Genomic DNA, 19,407 nt, shown 5'->3' on the forward strand with positions numbered 1-19,407 from the left:
TTCAGTTGGTAAATTTTCATTGTTTAATAATATCCAGTTAACTGCTAATATAACTTCTTTCAGTCAATGCAAGGCAGGTCATCTGGACATATTGTGGCAAGCAAACAATTTAACAAAGACGGTTAAAATATCGTTCAATAATAAATTAGTAATTAATTAGGTTGATATGGAACAACTGGTTATAAAGTCACAACAGCGAACTGCCTCGTAACTTCCTTTAGCACCAAACTCCCTAGAATATTTTTCAGATTTTATGAACCCCTAAAACAAAGACACCGTGACTAATGGCGCCTTCCCCGTCGCGCTCGGTTTACCTCGGAACAACTCACGGCGTGACGCGCTCCTTCGTTCGTTCATCATGGTTGCAACCGTCAGCGCCGCGTGATGTCATGCGAAGACACAAAGACTGCGGCCCCGAGCACGAGACACCTCCCTCAGAGCTCTCACGCAGCTGCTGTCCGTTTGTTACTCTGAGTCGCTTACCGCAGCTCGGCATGATGGGACCGTTTGGGACAGTATTTGTGTATTTATGCAGGCGTCTCCACGCGCGCGAACACAGAAATATATTTACATGTGTGTGGCAGTGGTGACATCTCTATTAGCTCAGTTTTGCAGTGCCTGGGGGCTGACATTATGGCTCCCACCGGTCCCTTATTGACCTTCTGTTCTGCTGGGACACACATGCAAACTATCTCTCAATCGTGGGGCCAGCACGCGCTCACGCGCACCCGCCCGGATTTTAATTTCACACTCCAGCAGTCACCAGGGGCTGACAGATGAGTCTCCCAGACGAACAGGAGGCGTGGAGGAGGGGCGGTCGGAGGGTTTTGGGATGGGCGGGAATTCCAGGAGATTCCGCTGCCTCTGATTGGCTGGGGGGAGCGCTCGTAGAAGGGGAGGTGGATGTACATGCATGAAGCCTGTTCGAATGCTTTTGGAGGGTGTGAGGAACTTGACTTGAACACATGTGGAGGCGCTCCAGAACCCAAAGCTGCAATGCGGGCTGGATGATGACATCACCGACTGGGCAGCGTTAGCCTGCGTTTTTTGTTTTTTTTGTTTTGTTTTGTTTTTTTGGTTGTTGTTTTTTTTCGGCAGCCGGCCAAGTGCGGCAGCAGGTGGAGCAGACACAGAGAGGAGAGGAGAAGATGAGGTCGTGAGCAGGTGGAATGCAGCTGTGAAAACCTCCTCCCCCCCCCGCGTAGTTTATGGAAATCATTCGTCGTTTTTGCGGTTTTGGATTTTTGGAGGCGACATGTCACGCGTCTCGTGGCAGAGGAGGCTGGAGGAGGAGGTGCTGGAGGAGGTGATGAGGAGGAGCAAGTGGACGGTGTTCACTCACAGCTGGGAGGAGGAGGAGGAGGAGGCGGATGCAGACTTTGCAGTTGAGTCAATTTCGGTTTGATTTGGTTGAGCTTTATTGGCACAGTGATGATGACGAAAACGACGCGAGCCGTCGCTTCTCTCGGTCACTAGGACTCGAGGGCAGATTGAAACCTTTTGATGCTTTTTAACGGACAGTCACAGTTTCTCAACTCTCTCTAACTTTGAAGTCACTTTCAGCTCAGGTCTGGCTCAGCTTTGGGTGGTTTAATACGATACCTCAGGAGCTGCTTGTTCCCCTTTTTCTGTTCTTAGTGGGATGTAACTTCCTGTCACGCTCACATGCAAAAAGAAACGCTTGGTTCTTAATTCTCCATCATTGTTGTTATTTCGTTACAATTCGCTTGAAAGTAAAACAGCGGTGCTTGTTCTGTGAGAGATGTGGCTGCTTTTTTGAAAATAGAAAACAAATAACTGAGCATGTTCCAGGGGTCACTGACAAATGCATTAATTATTAAATCATCTTGTAATCAGTCAACTGCTGTGGGTGTTTCTCTGTAGTTAATAACTAATTAATAATTCAGACTTTTTGAAAAGTCATCAGGCCCTTTTTACTGGTGGTATGACAGTGTTATATATCGTTTTTTGATAAATTCTTTTGGCTTAATAAATAAGTAAGTGGTAAAGGAACAATGCGCCCTTTAGAATATTCGTAAAACTTGTTCTATACTTGTCTAGTATACAAAGTTATGTTTCATTTAGGGCCTTGTGATATCCTCATCTTGAGAAGATGCTCGGAATCAGTTTTTCCCTTCAGGACGTTAAGGAGGGACAAGTGTTGCCTTCACTGCCTTAGAGCTTAGTGGAACAACATCTTACCCTGAGAACTGAGCTGAATGTCAGTTGTCATCTCAGTTTACCTGTTGTCACAGTGGAGCCCTTCAGCGTCTGGACAGAGAGACAGAGTTGTTCGATTTACGTGGTCGGTTCACCCAGATAATGATCTCTTATCCATTATAATGCATTATAATATATGTAACATTATACTGGGTCGTGAAATTAATATAAAATTCCATTGAGCATCCATTTATACAAAAAGTAACCAAATGTGAATGTGTGTTTTTGGCTGATCCTGTAAACGCAACCTGAGATTTTAAATGAATTCATTTGAGAACTTGAGCTTTTCAAGTTTGTAGGTTATGAAATAGTCAAAAAAGGTTTCACACGTCTTCGTCCTCCATCAGCTCACATGTTTTAAGATCACCCTTCCTCTTTGCCTTCGTCCTCCATGTGTATCCATTCCTTTATTCATCCGTCCGCTCTGTCCTCTCCTCGTGTCACGACCCCATTACAGAGCTCGCAGGAGGCCGACTCACCTCCTCCACCTGTCCTCCCCTGCTCCTGGTCTTGTCTTCTATCTGTCCTCCACCTTTACCCCTCTCCTCCGTCTCTCTCTTAGTCCCCGCCGCTCGTCCTCGCTTCCCCTCTCTCATCCATCCCTGTCACGGGCCCTCAGTGACCTGCCTGGCGGTCACCATGGCAACCTGCATCTGGCCATCCGCTGCCGGAACCCCTGGGAGACCCCGTTAGACTCCTGGAGGTCACCTGAGGGCAGTGGGGATGGCGGAGTGCTAACTCAGCTGTGGTGGTCTGTCACCTATAAGTGCTCATATGCAGCTGCAAACATCTGGTTTTATTTGGCTTTCTGCTGGACTCGGTTGGAAACATCACCCGCTTAGAGAAAATGATGAGTTTATACTGACTGACCAATGAGATGACCCCTTCCTGTTGAGTCATTTTTAGTTTAAAATACATGGATGTCACCATAAACATGAATGAAAAGATGAGTGTGACCATCTGTGATTTCCCAGAATCGTACAAAATATCAACGATGTTTGGACCTTAACCCCTTTATTCTTGAAGAACTGCACAATTAAATCACAATAAAAACATTCACGTGATTTATTTTAAATCAGCAAAAAAAAAAAAAAAAAGCCCAGCATTATCTCTCACATTTGACACTCGTCCAGCAGGTGTGAAAAGACGGAGCATCACAGCTGCGTAATCTTTACTGTATGAACGTCAGTGCATCAGAATGGAAATAATTCAGAAAACCTTAACAAAACCTTTGTTACCTTTAATGTTTCTCAGTCAGAAATGTTTAGCTGGGCCTGAGTTTCCAAGGAAACCTTTTTCACAGTAGGGCCCGACTAATTCTAGATTTTTATTGGCCAACGCTGATGTTGACAGAGTTTTTAAAAAATTATAATAATGCTGGTTCTGAACATAAACACTTGAACTAATATTTTTGAAAAGGGTCCCCTTAATTGTGAATTGTGACTGAGGTATATACTGAGCAGGACATTTTACATTTTAGAAATAAACTTTGCAAAACACTTGTAGCAAATATAACAGTACATTTTAATGGAAATAAGATTTGTACCAATTACAACAATAAAAAAACAACACAAATACAACAAAACTGTATTAAATTGAAATAAGAAAAGTGAGTCCTACATATAGAAATGTAGCCTATAAGCCTTTTTTTTTTATTATAATAACTACAAAAAACTATACTGAACAACCAGTAGACAATTTGTGTATAGTAAAAGCCTGTATTATGAACATTAAATTAAACATTAATTAAAGTAGCCAGTAACCATCTTAATCTTTATCCTTCATTTGCTGTGGCTGTTTTGTTTCTGTCTGCAAGCTACATCAAAGCTTTTCCAATTTTTATATCAAAAGATCCCAAAAAGTTCCTTTTCGAACCATATTTTTAGCATTTCTGCAATGCAGTTCCTTGGTGGCCAACATACGCTATAAACTGATAAGGATAAATAACTAGAATCTGAGGATGCTGGGTTTTTGAGGCCGATACCAATATAGATATTTGAGACAGTTTTTTTCTTTTTAAAAATAAAAAAAAACATTTAACAAATGTTTTCATAAGCGTAACTTACATTTAGAAGAACTGTGACCAAGATAAACGGTGTAATGGAGACTCTCTAATTTAGACTGTTTCTAAATGATCACAAACATATCTTTGGTCTTCCTGTTCTGCCATTTCTTGCAAGTACTATTCAGCCAACGTACTTTATGTGCTAATACAAAATATCTGTGATAAGCTAAGCTAAAACCAGCCGCTAATACCTGTCCGATTTTGTTTTGGTCCCACCGGGGAATCTTTCACATTAGACATGCAGCGTGAATATACTGTACAGTCTGTCTCACACACTCTGACCGCTTAATTAGCCGCTGCACAGTTGGAGTCCGTCCCTCTGCTGTCCATTACTGACCGATCACTGGCCAGTACAGTCTCCACACACACACACACACACACGTTCAGTCTCCTTCACGCCTACATGTACATATACACACCCTAATACATATTTAGTGTGCACATCCAGGTTTCATTACAATTATGAATAATTCAGGGCTGGGCTCGGGGGCCCCCGGGCCTCCGGCGTCTGTCAGCACAGCTCTGTTAGACAAACAGCAACGAGTCGACCGCGCTTTGTTTATGAACCACCACCTCCACTCTGTTAGCCTGACACATACACACAAACGCACATACATTATAAATACATACACACATGAGACTACATGTCCACACACACACGTTACTCCCCTGAGAATGAAACATGTTTTACAGTGGTTGGTTTGTAATTGTTACGGCTCCCACTCTACGCAGGCACACGCATACACACACACACACACACACACACACACACACACACACGCGCACACCCCATTTCTTTCTCGGGATCACTGTTTGCACCAGATGTGTTTCCAGTCGGTTACAGTGGATTGCTGGGTAAATTGCTCTGTCTCCACACTGACAGACATTTCACGGCGGATATCGGGGAGCGAGGCGGCGGCCTTCCTGATTTAGATTACCTCTCAGGTGTCACAGAAAGGAGGACTCCACCGTCCGTTTTGTCCTCAAACTGCTCGTTCTGCTTTGTTTGTAAAGGACAAACACAGTACAAGGGACATTTTCTGCACAGATTCAAGGTCACATACATTCAGATGATGAATTATTTAAAATCAGGGATCCTGCTTTTCTCTCATAAGTGCATTAAAACCTCATTCATGTATTTCCTGTGAGCTGTAAATCTTTTGTCTTGACAGGTTTCTTAAATCTGGAAATGGAGATAGAAATTAAAGGTGAAGAGTTTTCCCATGCTGCTAAGCTAACTGCCTCCCGCTGCTTTGTTGTCCGCTTGTGAACAGGCTCATGAGCGCTCAGAGAGCGTGGAGGTTACCTTCGTCACGCAGCTCGTCAAGAAGCTGATGATCATCATCGCCCGGCCTGCGCGGCTGCTGGAGTGTCTGGTAAGAAAAAGTGTCCGCCGGACAGCCGATGAATATCCTCTACACAGTGAGTGACCGCTGTCCCGCTGCTCAAGCACGTACGGGCTGAGGCATGTAGCAGACTCAGTCCACAGGTGCCCCCAAGCCTCAGATTATTTATTGAATCTAGTGATTCTCAGAATGCGGTTTACGTTTTACTTTAACCGTAGTCGTTAAACAAAGCACATTTGTTCATATAATTTATTGTTGGAAAATTAGTGAAGTACGTTACTCAGGTACTGTGCTTAAGCACAGTTTGGAAGCACATGCACTTTATTCAAGTATTCCCATTTTCAGCCACTTAATAAATCTAGTCTGCTGCATTTCGGGGGGAAAGATTTTACTTTTTACTGCACTAAGTTTAATCAACGTACAAAATATGATGTATTCTTATTCTCAGATTAAACTACTAATAGTGTATAAATCAGTAAAAATGAGCTCCCCCTTGAACAACTCCTGCTTACGAGTGAATGCATCAGTAGCAATAATCCATTAATAATAATCCAGTGATATATTATAATATAGGGGGCCATTTTTTGCAGACCACTTTAACATTAGATGTAACATTTTGATGATTATGATGTGCCGCATTTAGATAAATGTCTTTATCTAACGCTAACGGGAGCTGAATAAAGACAAAAGGCAGACAAACAACATTAAACCACTTACAAAGCAGCACAAGAGACGCACATAAAAGCACATATGATAATTGTAACTTTAAAAAAGGGGGCCGAACATTCAAAGGACAAGAAAATATATTGTTACAAGCAAATACAGGAAGCAGAGAATACAGACCACACACCGTGGAACTAAGCCTCATGTTAGACATACGTGTTAAAATATGTTTTGTTCACGTGTCATTTTAAATTAATACGGAAAAATTTCCAGTCCTTGTTTTGTTAAATATTTTTAATCAACCCCTTTCTGGTTGGTTATCCCCATCAGTTACATGCAGTCGTTTTGAATTTTAATCAAACTGCACAGTGGTGTCAATTAGAGTGTGTTTGAAAAACTGCTATGAGAAATATGACCAGTATTAACTGGAACAGCTTTTTCATATCGTACAGCTTGACTCCACGCATGGTTAATAAACAATTTAGAGCTTCCTGCTCCTCGGAGTGAAATGATTGAATCACAGCAATTCATTTATGGACTTCCTCTGAGAATATGAAATCAGCCTAATGTACATGCACACACACATTAACACCTCTCAGCTTGTAGGGTGAGGTTTATGTATGAATTGCACAGGCACTTTCTCCATCCTCCAGGCAGAGCTCCATCAGTGTGGGTGAAGATGGGGAAAATCGGAGGCCAAGCAGGTGAAACCAACCTCGTGTTAGCCCAGAAATGAGCCAAGAAGGCAGCAATTGAAGAGGGGAGCAGAGATAAAGACAGAGTGGGGGGAAAAAACGAGTGTAAAAGACATGGATAATTGGAGGAACGGTGGAGGGTGAGGAGGGAGGAGGGAGGAGGAGGAGGACAGGAGTGGAGGCTGCCCGGGCGCTCACATCGGTAGCTTTGGCTAATCACACGCATCTGAAGCTTTGACACCATACAGGATGGGTTTTTACAAATGGAAGCACACAGATAGAAGAGGGGGCAGGGAGTCTGTGTTTACAGGTATACTGTATGTGTGTGAGCTGCAGAACCAGGGGTATAACAGCACTAGGCTCTATTGTGTCTTTGTCAGGGCACACAGGAGTTACATTGGGCTGTGCAAGAGCAAGAAACGTCCATGTTAACCTCCTCATGCATCGTCGTTCAGCCACGTCTTCGTTCTGTCGCCCCTTTTTGTTGTAGAGGCCCGAGTTTGTGTTCCACTGGCTGGACTGTTTTATTGTCGAACACCGCGGTCTTTGTGCATCACAACTGAAAAACATGGTGGTTGTTGCACTTGGAGGTTGGGGGCTGCAGTCAGAGCCATTCAGCTGAAATCCAAGACTGAGTCTAAAAGGGCTTGAGATAAAGCCAGGACCCAAACCGACAAAAACCTTCGAGACCCAACGAGAACTGGGATGAAACCATCACTGATGGGCCACCGTTTACTCTCCTTTTATTTGAGCGTCAGCTGTGTCAAAAACACCATTCACTCAGTTCTCGTACCACATTCAACATCAGTTGAATATTAGTGTGACAGGAAGGGAATCACCAGTGATGGGGTCTGTTTCTAAGATGAAATCTGGTAAGGTTGTGTCCTGCTTGTTGTCAGATTCTAAGGAGCATGCTGGACCCTCCTGCTGTCCTGCTGCTGACCACACCGCAGAAAGTTAGAATACTTCATAAAGAAAAACAGATTTTTTTTTTTTTTGTCCAATTGTTAGTGCTTTGTCTAATCTTTCGTTGTGTTATCTCTGACAAGCTGAGCTCAATAGGATAAATGTTTATAATCACCTTAACTTATTATCTGTCAAAATAAGATATTATTCATTATCACATTTTTAAATATTCAAATAATACTTAATTATTATTATATGACGTATTGCAACGGTCAACGCATGATGTAAACCGGGCTTTTTCCCCCTTATCTGGTAATGCACTGGCTGTGATTTACACAGCAGCACCTGAACTGCTTTACACCATGCAAAGGTCAAATATGTCCTGGACATTAATACATTCATGTTTTTTCCTGTAAATGTTGAGCATTTTCATTGTCTTGAACTTTGACCCTTCTTTTTCTTCCTCTGTCATTATCCCCCCACCTCCCTCCCCCTGCAGGAGTTTGATCCTGAGGAGTTCTACCACTTGTTGGAAGCAGCAGAGGGCCATGCCAAGGAAGGCCAGGGCATCAAGTCCGACATCCCCAGATACATCATCAGCCAGCTGGGCCTCACCAGGGACCCCCTGGAGGGTAACACCATTACCACAGTTTACCTTTTAGTTTATTTTAGTTTATTTTTAAGTGCAGTGAAGTGACATACAGTAAGAGCAGCTGTGGTGGGTGTTTGTACATTGTGCTTTGTGTTGTGTCAACCTGACGAAACACATTTAAGGAGTTCTTCTCTTTATTCTGACGATATCTCCTGCTCTGGTTCCGTTTGGTGACCGATCTCTGGGTCTCTCCGTAGAAATGGCCCAGCTGAGCAGCTATGACAGCGGGAACCCAGAAACCCCGGAGACGGATGACTCGGTGGATGTGAGCACATAAGCAGATAATGTTCAGTGCATGTAATGTCTGTCACCATGAATGTCTGCCGATAGAACTGGCAGCTAATAGTTCGTTTGAAATAGCTTATCAATGATTGTTTCAAAAAAGTCAGCCAGTATATTTTTCTGTGAAAATCCCAATAAACAGAATGGATCAGCCACAATAGTTACATGAGAAAATAAAGTTGTTCCCTCTTGGTAGATAACTTTGAACCTTTTTTTTTTTTTTTAATCCCGTTACTCGATGTAAACATTTTCTCTCTCTGTTGTTTGTGCTTCAGAGTCGAGGAACCACAGTCCCAGCAGCACCACCACAGACGAAAACCAAAACACCCAGAGAGGAAGACTTTGAAAACATCAAGCTCATCAGTAACGGAGCCTATGGGTACGGCAACATATCATTTCTCCTGCTCCACGCCCGCCGCGTTTCAAAATAAGATATCCACCATTTGAGGGAAGACCTGGGCAGTAATGTTGATTTAAATATGCTGAATAGTAACTATTTCAATGGAAAGCAACTTACCACTGAAATTTGTAATCCCTTGATTTTTCGTTCGTTGTATGTAGTGCGGTGTTTCTGGTGCGTCACAAGGAGACCCGGCAGCGTTTCGCCATGAAGAAGATCAACAAGCAGAACCTGATCCTGAGGAACCAGATCCAGCAGGCCTTCGTGGAAAGAGACATCCTGACGTTCGCCGAAAACCCGTTTGTTGTCTCCATGTTCTGCTCTTTTGAGACTAGGAGGCACCTCTGCATGGTGATGGAGTATGTGGAGGGTGAGACGTTTATTATTATTGCCACAGTTTACCATCCGTAGCGGTAATAGTATTGTGTCGCCTAATGTCGGGACTCTCGTCTGTAGGTGGAGACTGTGCCACGCTGCTGAAGAATATCGGGGCTTTGCCGGTCGATATGGCTCGTATGTACTTCGCAGAGACCGTCCTCGCATTGGAGTATCTACACAACTATGGCATCGTACACAGAGATCTCAAACCTGACAAGTAAGACACACACACACACACACACGTTCTTTGTCATCACACTTGCATCTAAACACACGGCTTTACTTTGTACATGTTTCTCTATAGAGAAGCGGCATTATTTTGGGATGTAACCTTTCATTTTCTCTCCTGCAGTCTTCTCATCACATCCATGGGACACATTAAGCTGACAGACTTCGGTCTCTCAAAGATCGGTTTGATGAGTTTGACCACAAACCTGTATGAAGGACACATAGAGAAAGACACCAGAGAGTTCCTCGATAAACAGGTACTAGCCCCCCTCCCCTCAGCCTTAAATGGTGGAATTTGCAGTAGCTTTTCCAAACCTTTCTGCATTTTTTTGTTATTTTGCCATAAAATGTATTCATATTTTAAACCTGCAGAATTGCAGCTGTTCAGAGAAGTAACTGATAATCGTAAACGGTCCGTAGGTATTTTTTTTGCCACTAGCCTGTGCAGTTAGCTTTCTTCGACTGCTGCGATTGGTTAAGTTCTTCCACTCCCAAATTCTATTTCCAGAACAATTGTGGGGGTTTGATAAAATTGCAAGATCTTGCAAATATCGTGGGGCTTGGCTGAATTTCCCTCCATTGTTCCGACCACTTTTTTCCATGTCCTAAGCCGATTTTTCTGTGGGTTGATGCCTCTTCAGGTGTGTGGCACTCCAGAGTACATCGCCCCAGAGGTCATTCTGCGTCAGGGCTATGGGAAGCCGGTGGACTGGTGGGCGATGGGAGTCATCCTGTACGAGTTCCTGGTGGGCTGCGCTCCGTTCTTCGGAGACACACCGGAGGAGCTGTTCGGTCAGGTCATCAGTGGTGAGTAGATCGTCGGACACACTGTAGTTACACTCAGCAACGCTGATTCAGCTCTTGTAACGTTGACATTCTTGCAGCCACCACATCAGAGCCCGCTCACACCAGCATTTTCTGTGTAACAGCAACAGTTGGGAGCAAAATCACTTCAGTTTAATAAAGTTTAGCGATTAGTGGATTTGCTTGCAGAGGCAAAGTAAATCAAAGTATCGTGTTGTGTATTGTGGATGGCTGTTAGCAGCTAGCTAGCATGTTAGCAGTTAGCTCACCCGCTAGAGAAGCACACCAACTCGTAGTCACTACATCACAAAGTGTCCATCACAACCCTTCGCAAAGACGCATCACTGGATTTTGCTGTGCCGGTGTCTGATGTGAGAGGGCACTCAGACTGGATGTAAACAAGTCCAGTTTAACCAGTTACTGTTTCTAAGTAAATACAATTTTACCAAAACAGCCACAAATCGTAGACAAAAAGAAGACGACCAGAGATGAACTGTCTGAAGCTTCTGAATTTACTGAAACTGAACTTTAGGCTCAATGACCCCGTGGAGGCAGAAACGCCAGCTAGCATAGAAACAAGCTCTTGGACGCCAGAAAGTGTATTCTTACACTGTGGATCAGACACTTAAAAATGGATGTTGTCCAGTTCGTGCTCTCCATGAAGGAGCTGTTATGTCTGTATGTTTGAGACGGAGGGTTTCCAGGGGAGAGCACAGCAGACTTGACGGACTCATCAGAACTGGGCAGATAGAGATGTTACTCTACAGCAGAGAAGCACTGGCCTGACTTCCATGGAATAAAATCAATTGTGATTTCTCCTCTGCGTTCCTTTCTCCTTTCACTTCCCTTTGATGAAAGGGCAAATCAATGATCATAAACCTGTATTGATCCTTGTATGTCTCTTTTATGACTGTCTGAGTCTGTCTCTCCATATTGATGCAGAGTGGTGATAAAGAACCGAGGGCCTCCTTATGCCTTGATTGTCTTCTGTATTTTTTCTGTCTTCTTGATATTTGTCAGTGGTTCTCGAACTGTGGCGCAGGTGGGGAGGGTTGTTATTACATGTAGGGATGATGGTCAAAACTACGTACGTGATAGCACATGATAGGAAATGTACTTGACTAGATAAATCCCACTCCTGATTAGTTTAAGAGAAGCCTGGCTTTGCATTACACAGGACCACAGAAGCGTGTGTTCATGTTTGTGGGTTGTTCGTGTGTTGTGTTTGTGTTAGATGAGATCATCTGGCCAGAGGAAGACGAAGCTCTGCCTCAGGAGGCTCAGGACCTCATCTCCAAACTGCTGAGACAAAACCCACTGGAGAGACTGGGCACAGGTAACACACACACACACACACTGTCGGCATGTTCGGACTCACAGGTACACGGACAGGGTCATGGTCGCTTTGATTCCCCCTGGGCTCCCATTTCGCAAGAATGCATACAGTGCAAGTTATTGGGGAGAATTTTAGGTTTAAATAGCGTCTCGGATTTAAGTGTCAGGGCCTGTCTGTAGTTTAATATTTACTTTTAAATAACTGGAATATCTTGGCCCCAAAAGATTTCTTGCTTGTTTGCCAGGTGATGTCTTCAGTAAAATAAATCACAATAGTTTTAGTAGTGTTTTTCTTCGATGCTGACAGGTTCTATTTATTTCACACTCAGAGTTTCAGTACACCTGAGAGTCGGTCAGATCTCAGCGATGTCCTCCCTCATCTGTCTCCCTCCGTTCCTTCTCTTTTCATCCCCCCGTTCTCCATCCTCTCTCGCCGTCTTCTCCGTCCCTCCTTCATCTCCACAGGAAGTGCCTTTGAGGTGAAGCAGCACTCTTTCTTCACGGAGCTGGACTGGAACGGCCTGCTGAGACAGAAAGCCGAGTTCATCCCGCAGCTGGAGTCTGAGGACGACACCAGTTACTTTGACAGTATGTCTCTGACTGGCTTACAGACACTGGTTGCCTGTCTGAAAGTTCTGCACTCGCACTGAAATCAACATACAACCTAACCACTGTGTCTCTGTCAGCTCGTTCCGATCGGTACCACCACGTGGATTCAGAGGAGGAAGACGACACCAACGATGACGAACACGTGGAGATTCGTCAGTTCTCATCCTGCTCGCCTCGCTTCAGCAAGGTAAACACAAAAACATCCACACATCTCAACACTTATCATCCAAACACTGATTTTAGCCTGTAAAACTCTTACCTAAAACAACAAAAAACAAATTCAATACAATTTTAAGGCTGTTTGTCAAGGAAGAAGTGACACATTTTTGGAGTTTTCTCTAGGGATTTAATTATTAATAAGGAAGGATTAAGGAATTAAAGATTTTTAATTTAGGACATTTTTTATCCTTTTTTCACTACTTTCTCATGAACTGAAGAAAACAACCACTTTAGAGGATTGCTCTGTGTGCTTTCTATTTTAATATGTTCTCAATTCTTGATTCAATTATTTTCAAATATCGTGTTTTTATAAAGTATAAAATATTATATTTAATCCAACTGTAGTTCGTTTCTATAATTCAAATACTCGCATGACAACTTTTTAGTCCGTCAGACCCAAAGAACAAACTAAAATATTAAATGTGGTATCACATATGACTTGTTTCGTGTAGGTGTACAGCAGTATGGAGCGTCTGTCTCTGCACGAGGAGAAGAGGACTCCTCCTCCCACCAAACGCAGCCTCAGTGAGGAGGGAGGAGATCGTATCGACAGCCTGAGTGGACTCAAGTCCAGAGATCGGTCCTGGCTGGTGGGATCTCCAGAGATGTGAGTTCTTCGGCTTCATAAAACAAGACACACTCAGACATTCAAGGACTTTTATCTTTGGTTTCTTAAAATATTTCAATTTTTTTTTTAGAATAATCTGGGTGATTTACAGTTCCAGAGAACAAGAAGTGTGAACTGTTGTGCATTTAGCATGATATTGTTCTGTAGTTATGCATTAATTCATACAAGAAGCCAGCTGGGATGTGAGCGTCTTGATTTAGTTGGTTGGCGGCTTTGTCTTGTAGTTGCACGTGTCTGATCTTTCCTCACCTTCATCTCCCAAGCCTGCGGAAGCGTCTGTCTGTTTCGGAGTCGTCCCACACGGAGAGCGACTCCAGCCCGCCCCTGACCGTCCGGAGGCGCTGCTGCTCCGCCATCATCGAGATGCCGCGCTTCGCCATCTCCGCTGAGGAGGAGGGAGGTCAAGGCCAAGGTAAAAGCCACAGGAAGGATGTGCTGACTGCCTGTGGTCACTTGGGCTCAGGAGGAAACTCTCCTCCAGATCGAAAAGACAGAATCAAAGAGAGTTGTTGAGGCTGCTGTAGGAAATAGAAGTGTCTAAAATCCGTCACGTCAGGCTTGTTTGTGGAAGCTGTTCATCCACACTGACACAGGTGAGGGTTACTGGCAATGTATAGACACCAGGCGGCCGTGTGTGGTGCAGGTTATCTGCACCTGAAGGAGCCTCGTTTTGAAAACGGTTCCATAAAGTGACATATCCCTGAACTCCCAAAATTCAAAATGTTCATTTGGAGATGGAGCCTGTCAGACAGGGAAGACTAATCAGCTGCTTTGCTGGCGTTTGACACTTGGGAAAAACCCCCTGAAGTAGTTACCAGTCAGTTCTTAGATTTCCTTTGAAGAATCAAAACTGGGTGTAGTGAGCTGTAACTCTTGGTCCCAGCCTGTTCGTTCTTTGTCGCTCAGGTGCCGCTGGAAGTCGTAAGAGTCCCAGCCTGCTGGGTCCGAGTGCAGTGAGGGGCCCGCGGAGTGACGAGCTGCCCCTCGCCATCCCAGAACTCCCAGTGGAGAGAGAGCTGAAGCTGGACGAGTCTCCCACCACCCCGAGCTCCACGTCCAGTCAGTTGAGCAAGGCCACGCTCACACGTCAGTGCAAACGCAAACTTTAGAGACACAGATAGGAGGCAACATCCCGAGACAAAGCTCTAAGATCAGTTTTTCCGTCTAAATGAGTGGATCAGTAAATGGTTTAAAATCAATCTGGACAGTTGAGGGGGATTAAAGGAGTAACGTGAAAATTTGCTGTTTGGGTGTGATAAGAAATATTTTTACTGCTCATAGCAGCAGCACTCTTGTAAAGAGATGCATATGTTTGAGGGCGTCTGCAGGTCCCTTTTTATAAATACCACATCTTACAAGTGTTTAAACTTTCCTTATCTGGAATTAATCACAATTTCAACAACATAAACATTTATCAGTAACACAATTAAGAACATTTCTGGTATTGATTGTGTTTTTATTGATCCCTAATATGCTGACTTTGGTGTTACTCCTACTTTAGTGGGGAAAAGACCAATTTTACATAAACCCAACTCCCCACCTGTCAAACCAGCCAACGGAGAGAAGTCACTTTAAAACTTTCTGCATGATTTGTCCAAATCCTCTCTGAAATGTCTCTATGTCCTGGATGAAAAAGGTCCACTAAAGTATTAACTCTGATATTCACAGAAACCTTGATTGTTCCCTAATTCTATTTAATATTATATATACTTGTGTGTGTGTGTGTGTATACGTTATTATTGCGTTTAGATGACAAAGAACAAAGAACGCCTCATCTGCCCTTTTCCCTCACCTTTATTTCTCCACCCTCTTCTGTCAACGCAGCGGGCAGCTCAGGCGACGTGTGTGAACGTGGTAATGGAGGTAGCGGCAGCAATGGCGCCGCCAGAGGTGCTGCCAAAGGTGCGGCAGACGGCGACTCTCCGGCGACTCCGAAAGCCATCAGCGACCTGGCGGCTCGCAGGGCTCGCCACCGGCTGCTGTCTGGAGACGCAGACAAACACGCGGCCCCGAGCTCCAGGCCACTCAACAAGGTCATCAAGTCGGCCTCCGCAACCACGCTGTCACTGATGATCCCTGCAGGTCAGTGAGGCAGTCCGCTAAACGCAAGGATCACATTTCATCTGTGCTTGAGTTTCTTTTTCATACGATATGCTGATTACGTGGTACTTCAAAAACAGTGAGGTAGTAAATGAGGTAATGATCCATAAACATGTCCTTTACCACACCAAGAAGCTCACCAACCACAATCTACTTTGTCTCTCTGTCCTTAGACCACCACGGAGCCTCCCCATTGGCCAGCCCGATGTCACCCCACTCACTGTCGTCCAATCCGTCTTCACGAGACTCCTCTCCGAGCCGGGACCTGTCCCCGGCTGTGAGCAGCGTCAAACCCGCCATCGTGATCCACAGAGCGGGCAAGAAGTACGGCTTCACGCTGAGAGCCATCAGGGTCTACATGGGAGACTCTGACATCTACACTGTGCATCACATGGTCTGGGTGAGTCCGCAGTGCAGATGAAGCCGGGATGTGCCAACTGTGAATATTCAATAAGTTTTCACGCTCACAATCATCATGTCTTGTACTTTTTTAAAAACCAGCTTCTTCTGAAGGAAGTAAAATGAGGAGTGCAGATGCTCATCTGCAGCAAAGTAAATCTAAAATAAGTGCAGAAAAAGTTGTTAGAGATTTAACTACCGTAAGGCAGGTATTAATATCAGAGAAGTGTAGAAATATCGGGGTGTTTTTGATGCCGACTCCCTGTGCGATCTCGTTGTTGACAGAAGATGGCAGTAAACAACAGTACAACAGCCTCAACCCAGAGGTTCACTCTGTTGTCTGCTTCCTCCTCGCTCTCTTTCTTTCCCTCCCTTTGTCATTTCCCCTTCTCTCTCTCTTCTTGCCCTCAGCATGTGGAGGAGGGAGGTCCGGCCCATGAGGCGGGGCTGAGGGAGGGAGACCTCATCACGCACGTCAACGGAGAGCCGGTCCATGGCCTGGTTCACACCGAGGTGGTGGAGCTCATACTGAAGGTACGCACACGGACAGAGCACACCCAAGTCCACTGTTGCACATTGGTCATTTACAGTCAAAGTGTACGCCCTGGTTATTTTCATATTTGTTTTTAGTTTTCTCTTCTTCTCCCTCTTCTTCTTTCTGTGAATGCTGATTCTGTGTTGCATCTCGAGACACCGTCTTTGTTGAATGACAGAAATATTTCCATGAAACTACTTGAAAACTATTTTAAAAGTGTCAAATCAAACTAAAACTACAAATCTTTGTAATAAGATCAAATCTAGTTGATGTTTGAGCTTGTGAGCAAAAAAATCGATACACTTACATCTAAGGGAACTGAATCTGGGAAAAAAAATAAAAAGAAAGAAAAAACGTGTCACTAGTGCAGTTTCTGTCGTCCCTCAGAGCGGCGCTAAAGTGTCCATCTCTGCCACCCCGTTTGAGAACACGTCCATCAAAGTCGGCCCCGCCCGAAAGACGAGCCACAAATCCAAAATGGCGAGACGCAACAAGAAGACCAAGAACAAGGAGGGGCAGGACAGGTGAGACGCACACCGGTGTCATGTCAGACATCGTATTGCGTGACTTATGGAAGCGTACACGCGTGTATTCGTTAACTGATCCCTCTCTGTGTGCTTTGTCCCACAGTAAAAAGAGAACGTCTCTGTTTAGGAAGATCACCAAGCAGGCGTCTCTCCTCCACACCAGCCGCAGTCTGTCCTCTTTAAACCGCTCCCTGTCCTCCGGGGAGAGCGGCCCCGGCTCACCAACACACAACCTGTCACCGCGGAGCCCGACGCAGGGCTACAGGTCCACGCCAGACTCCGCCCACTCAGGTGAGAGACACAGACAAGTGGAAGAGGTCTGAATTTGATGTAACCTCCCGGTACAACTCTGTTGGATCACTAAACTCGCTCTCTACCCCTCAGTCGGTGGAAATTCGTCCCAGAGCAGCTCCCCCAGCTCCAGCGTCCCAAACTCCCCGGCGAGCTCCGGCCACATCCGGCCCAGCTCTCTGCACGGCCTCGCCCCGAAGCTCCAGCGCCAGTACCGCTCTCCCCGACGCAAGTCTGCCGGCAACATCCCCCTCTCCCCTCTGGCACGCACACCTTCACCCACACCTCAGAGCAGCTCGCCACAGCGCTCTCCCTCCCCGCTGCCCAGCCACGGTCTGGGACAGTCCGCCGTGGGACAGTCATTCCCTGTGAAGCTCCACTCCTCCCCTCCCCTGGTGAGGCAGATATCCAGACCCAAGAGCGCCGAGCCTCCACGCTCCCCGCTCCTCAAGAGGGTGCAGTCAGCTGAGAAACTGGCCGCCTCCCTCTCTAGCTCCCCCTCGTCTCCCTCCGGGGTGGCAGCGGCGGGGGAGAAGAAGCTGGCAGTGGGAGCGGCTGTAGGGAGTCGTAAACACAGTCTAGACATCTCCCACTCTGAGTTTAAGAAGGAGATTCTGCAGAGGGAGCCGAGCCTACAGAGCCTTCAGGTATGAGTTTATCACACACCGGTGACTTCAGCACCCAAATCTGACAATGTATTGATTCCATAGTAGTGTCTCTAAATAAGATGGTTTAACGGCTTAAAGATGACGATATTGCTTCAAAGATATGGTGATAGTGACCATTAATAACAGTGTCTTTAAAAGGAAATAGGAAGTAGGTCCCCCTGGGGACGCAGGCAGAGTTGGCATGGCCACGGCAACAAAAGTGGAGCGACAAAGCTGAATGAATCATTTCAATGAAACAACAACAAAAAAGGGTCAAATCATGTACGCGAGGCCTTTAAGTTACGGGTTAGGAAGATTTTATGGAAAGTTTTTTCTACAGGTAAGAAAAGAAAAAACAGGTATTGTCAATCAAAAGTCACGAAGCCGTGATCAATTCAGTTGTTCAGTCAATTCAGTGTCAGTTCTGCACAGCCACTACTGCCAGCCAATCACAGCAGTTCTAGATTCACTAATAACAAAATACATTTTTGGTGAGATTGAACAACTTTTAGTGGAAAAAACATGAAACAAGAAAACGTAGCAAAATAATCATAAATTGGAAACAGATTGAAAGAGACAATTGTATTAAAACCTGAAAGAAGACTTTGGTTTTATTCTAATGTTCTGCTACAGGAACCAGCAACAGATAAATCCACAAAAACACAAACTCCTTTGTTATTTAGCCGAATATCAAATCTAAAGCCTTTCTCAGGCACGCACCTGGTTACATATTCTGAAGGTGCTGGCAGTTGAACATGTCGGTCTCATATCTGAACAAACGCCCGAGGAAAAGTTTTTATGTAAAAGTCACAACAGCAATCTGACAGGTCAGAACCTGGCAGCATTTACATAACACGACCAACATGACACAAGTCTGATCTAAAATCCATAATACACAGCTTTGTCTGAAGGACAGAAAAAATCACCTAAACAGCTTCATGAATTTAACAGTGTTACACCTTTCATGCCTGGAAAGGGCTGCAGTTTAAAAGTCGGTGTAGCTTCTCCTTTCACTGTGCATCGTTCGGGATTTCTACGTCAGTCCGTATTTGACAAGCCTATTCTGTGTCTTTTCCCTCACTGACCTTCAGGAGTCGGCCAGCGAGGGTCTGCTGTCCTCAGCAGGACGGGGCGTAGAGAAGGGCAGCCTGCAGAAACACTCCTCCTCATCTAGGAAGTTAGGACGCCAGGAAGGGGACGGTGCCCTTATCCCAGTGTCCGGCTCGCTGGGCCTGGCCCCCGGGAAGAGCAAACTGAAGGACAAGCTGTCGGCCATCCGCCAGGACAGAGCCGAGCGGAGGGAATCGCTGCAGAAGCAAGACGCCATACACGAGGTCGATTCATCTGAGGACGAGACAGATGAGGGCTCGGAGGACAGCCAGGACGGACGCAGGGGGACGACCTTCACCCCTCCCCCCCTGCTGAGGCCCACCACTGTGAGAACAGGCCCTGGAGGCACCCTGCCGTCCCTCTGCCTC

At 45.3% G+C, this 19,407-nt stretch overlaps 1 protein-coding gene across 1 annotated transcript in view; it reads left to right on the top strand.

Moving 5' to 3' along the window:
- mast2 (microtubule associated serine/threonine kinase 2) overlaps positions 1-19,407 on the top strand; it is a 178,532-nt gene that overhangs the window by 154,372 nt on the left and 4,753 nt on the right. Inside the window, 21 exon segments of the mRNA XM_040129350.1 lie at positions 5,560-5,661; positions 8,395-8,527; positions 8,745-8,812; positions 9,105-9,208; positions 9,391-9,599; positions 9,686-9,824; positions 9,960-10,092; positions 10,477-10,642; positions 11,874-11,975; positions 12,440-12,562; positions 12,661-12,770; positions 13,255-13,409; positions 13,694-13,842; positions 14,337-14,516; positions 15,255-15,512; positions 15,704-15,930; positions 16,341-16,463; positions 16,852-16,988; positions 17,095-17,282; positions 17,376-17,929; positions 19,021-19,405. Coding sequence (XP_039985284.1) covers positions 5,560-5,661; positions 8,395-8,527; positions 8,745-8,812; positions 9,105-9,208; positions 9,391-9,599; positions 9,686-9,824; positions 9,960-10,092; positions 10,477-10,642; positions 11,874-11,975; positions 12,440-12,562; positions 12,661-12,770; positions 13,255-13,409; positions 13,694-13,842; positions 14,337-14,516; positions 15,255-15,512; positions 15,704-15,930; positions 16,341-16,463; positions 16,852-16,988; positions 17,095-17,282; positions 17,376-17,929; positions 19,021-19,405 — 3,745 coding nt within the window.

The sequence above is a fragment of the Xiphias gladius genome, chromosome 6, assembly GCF_016859285.1.
Source record: "Xiphias gladius isolate SHS-SW01 ecotype Sanya breed wild chromosome 6, ASM1685928v1, whole genome shotgun sequence".
Classification (NCBI taxonomy): domain Eukaryota; kingdom Metazoa; phylum Chordata; class Actinopteri; order Istiophoriformes; family Xiphiidae; genus Xiphias; species Xiphias gladius.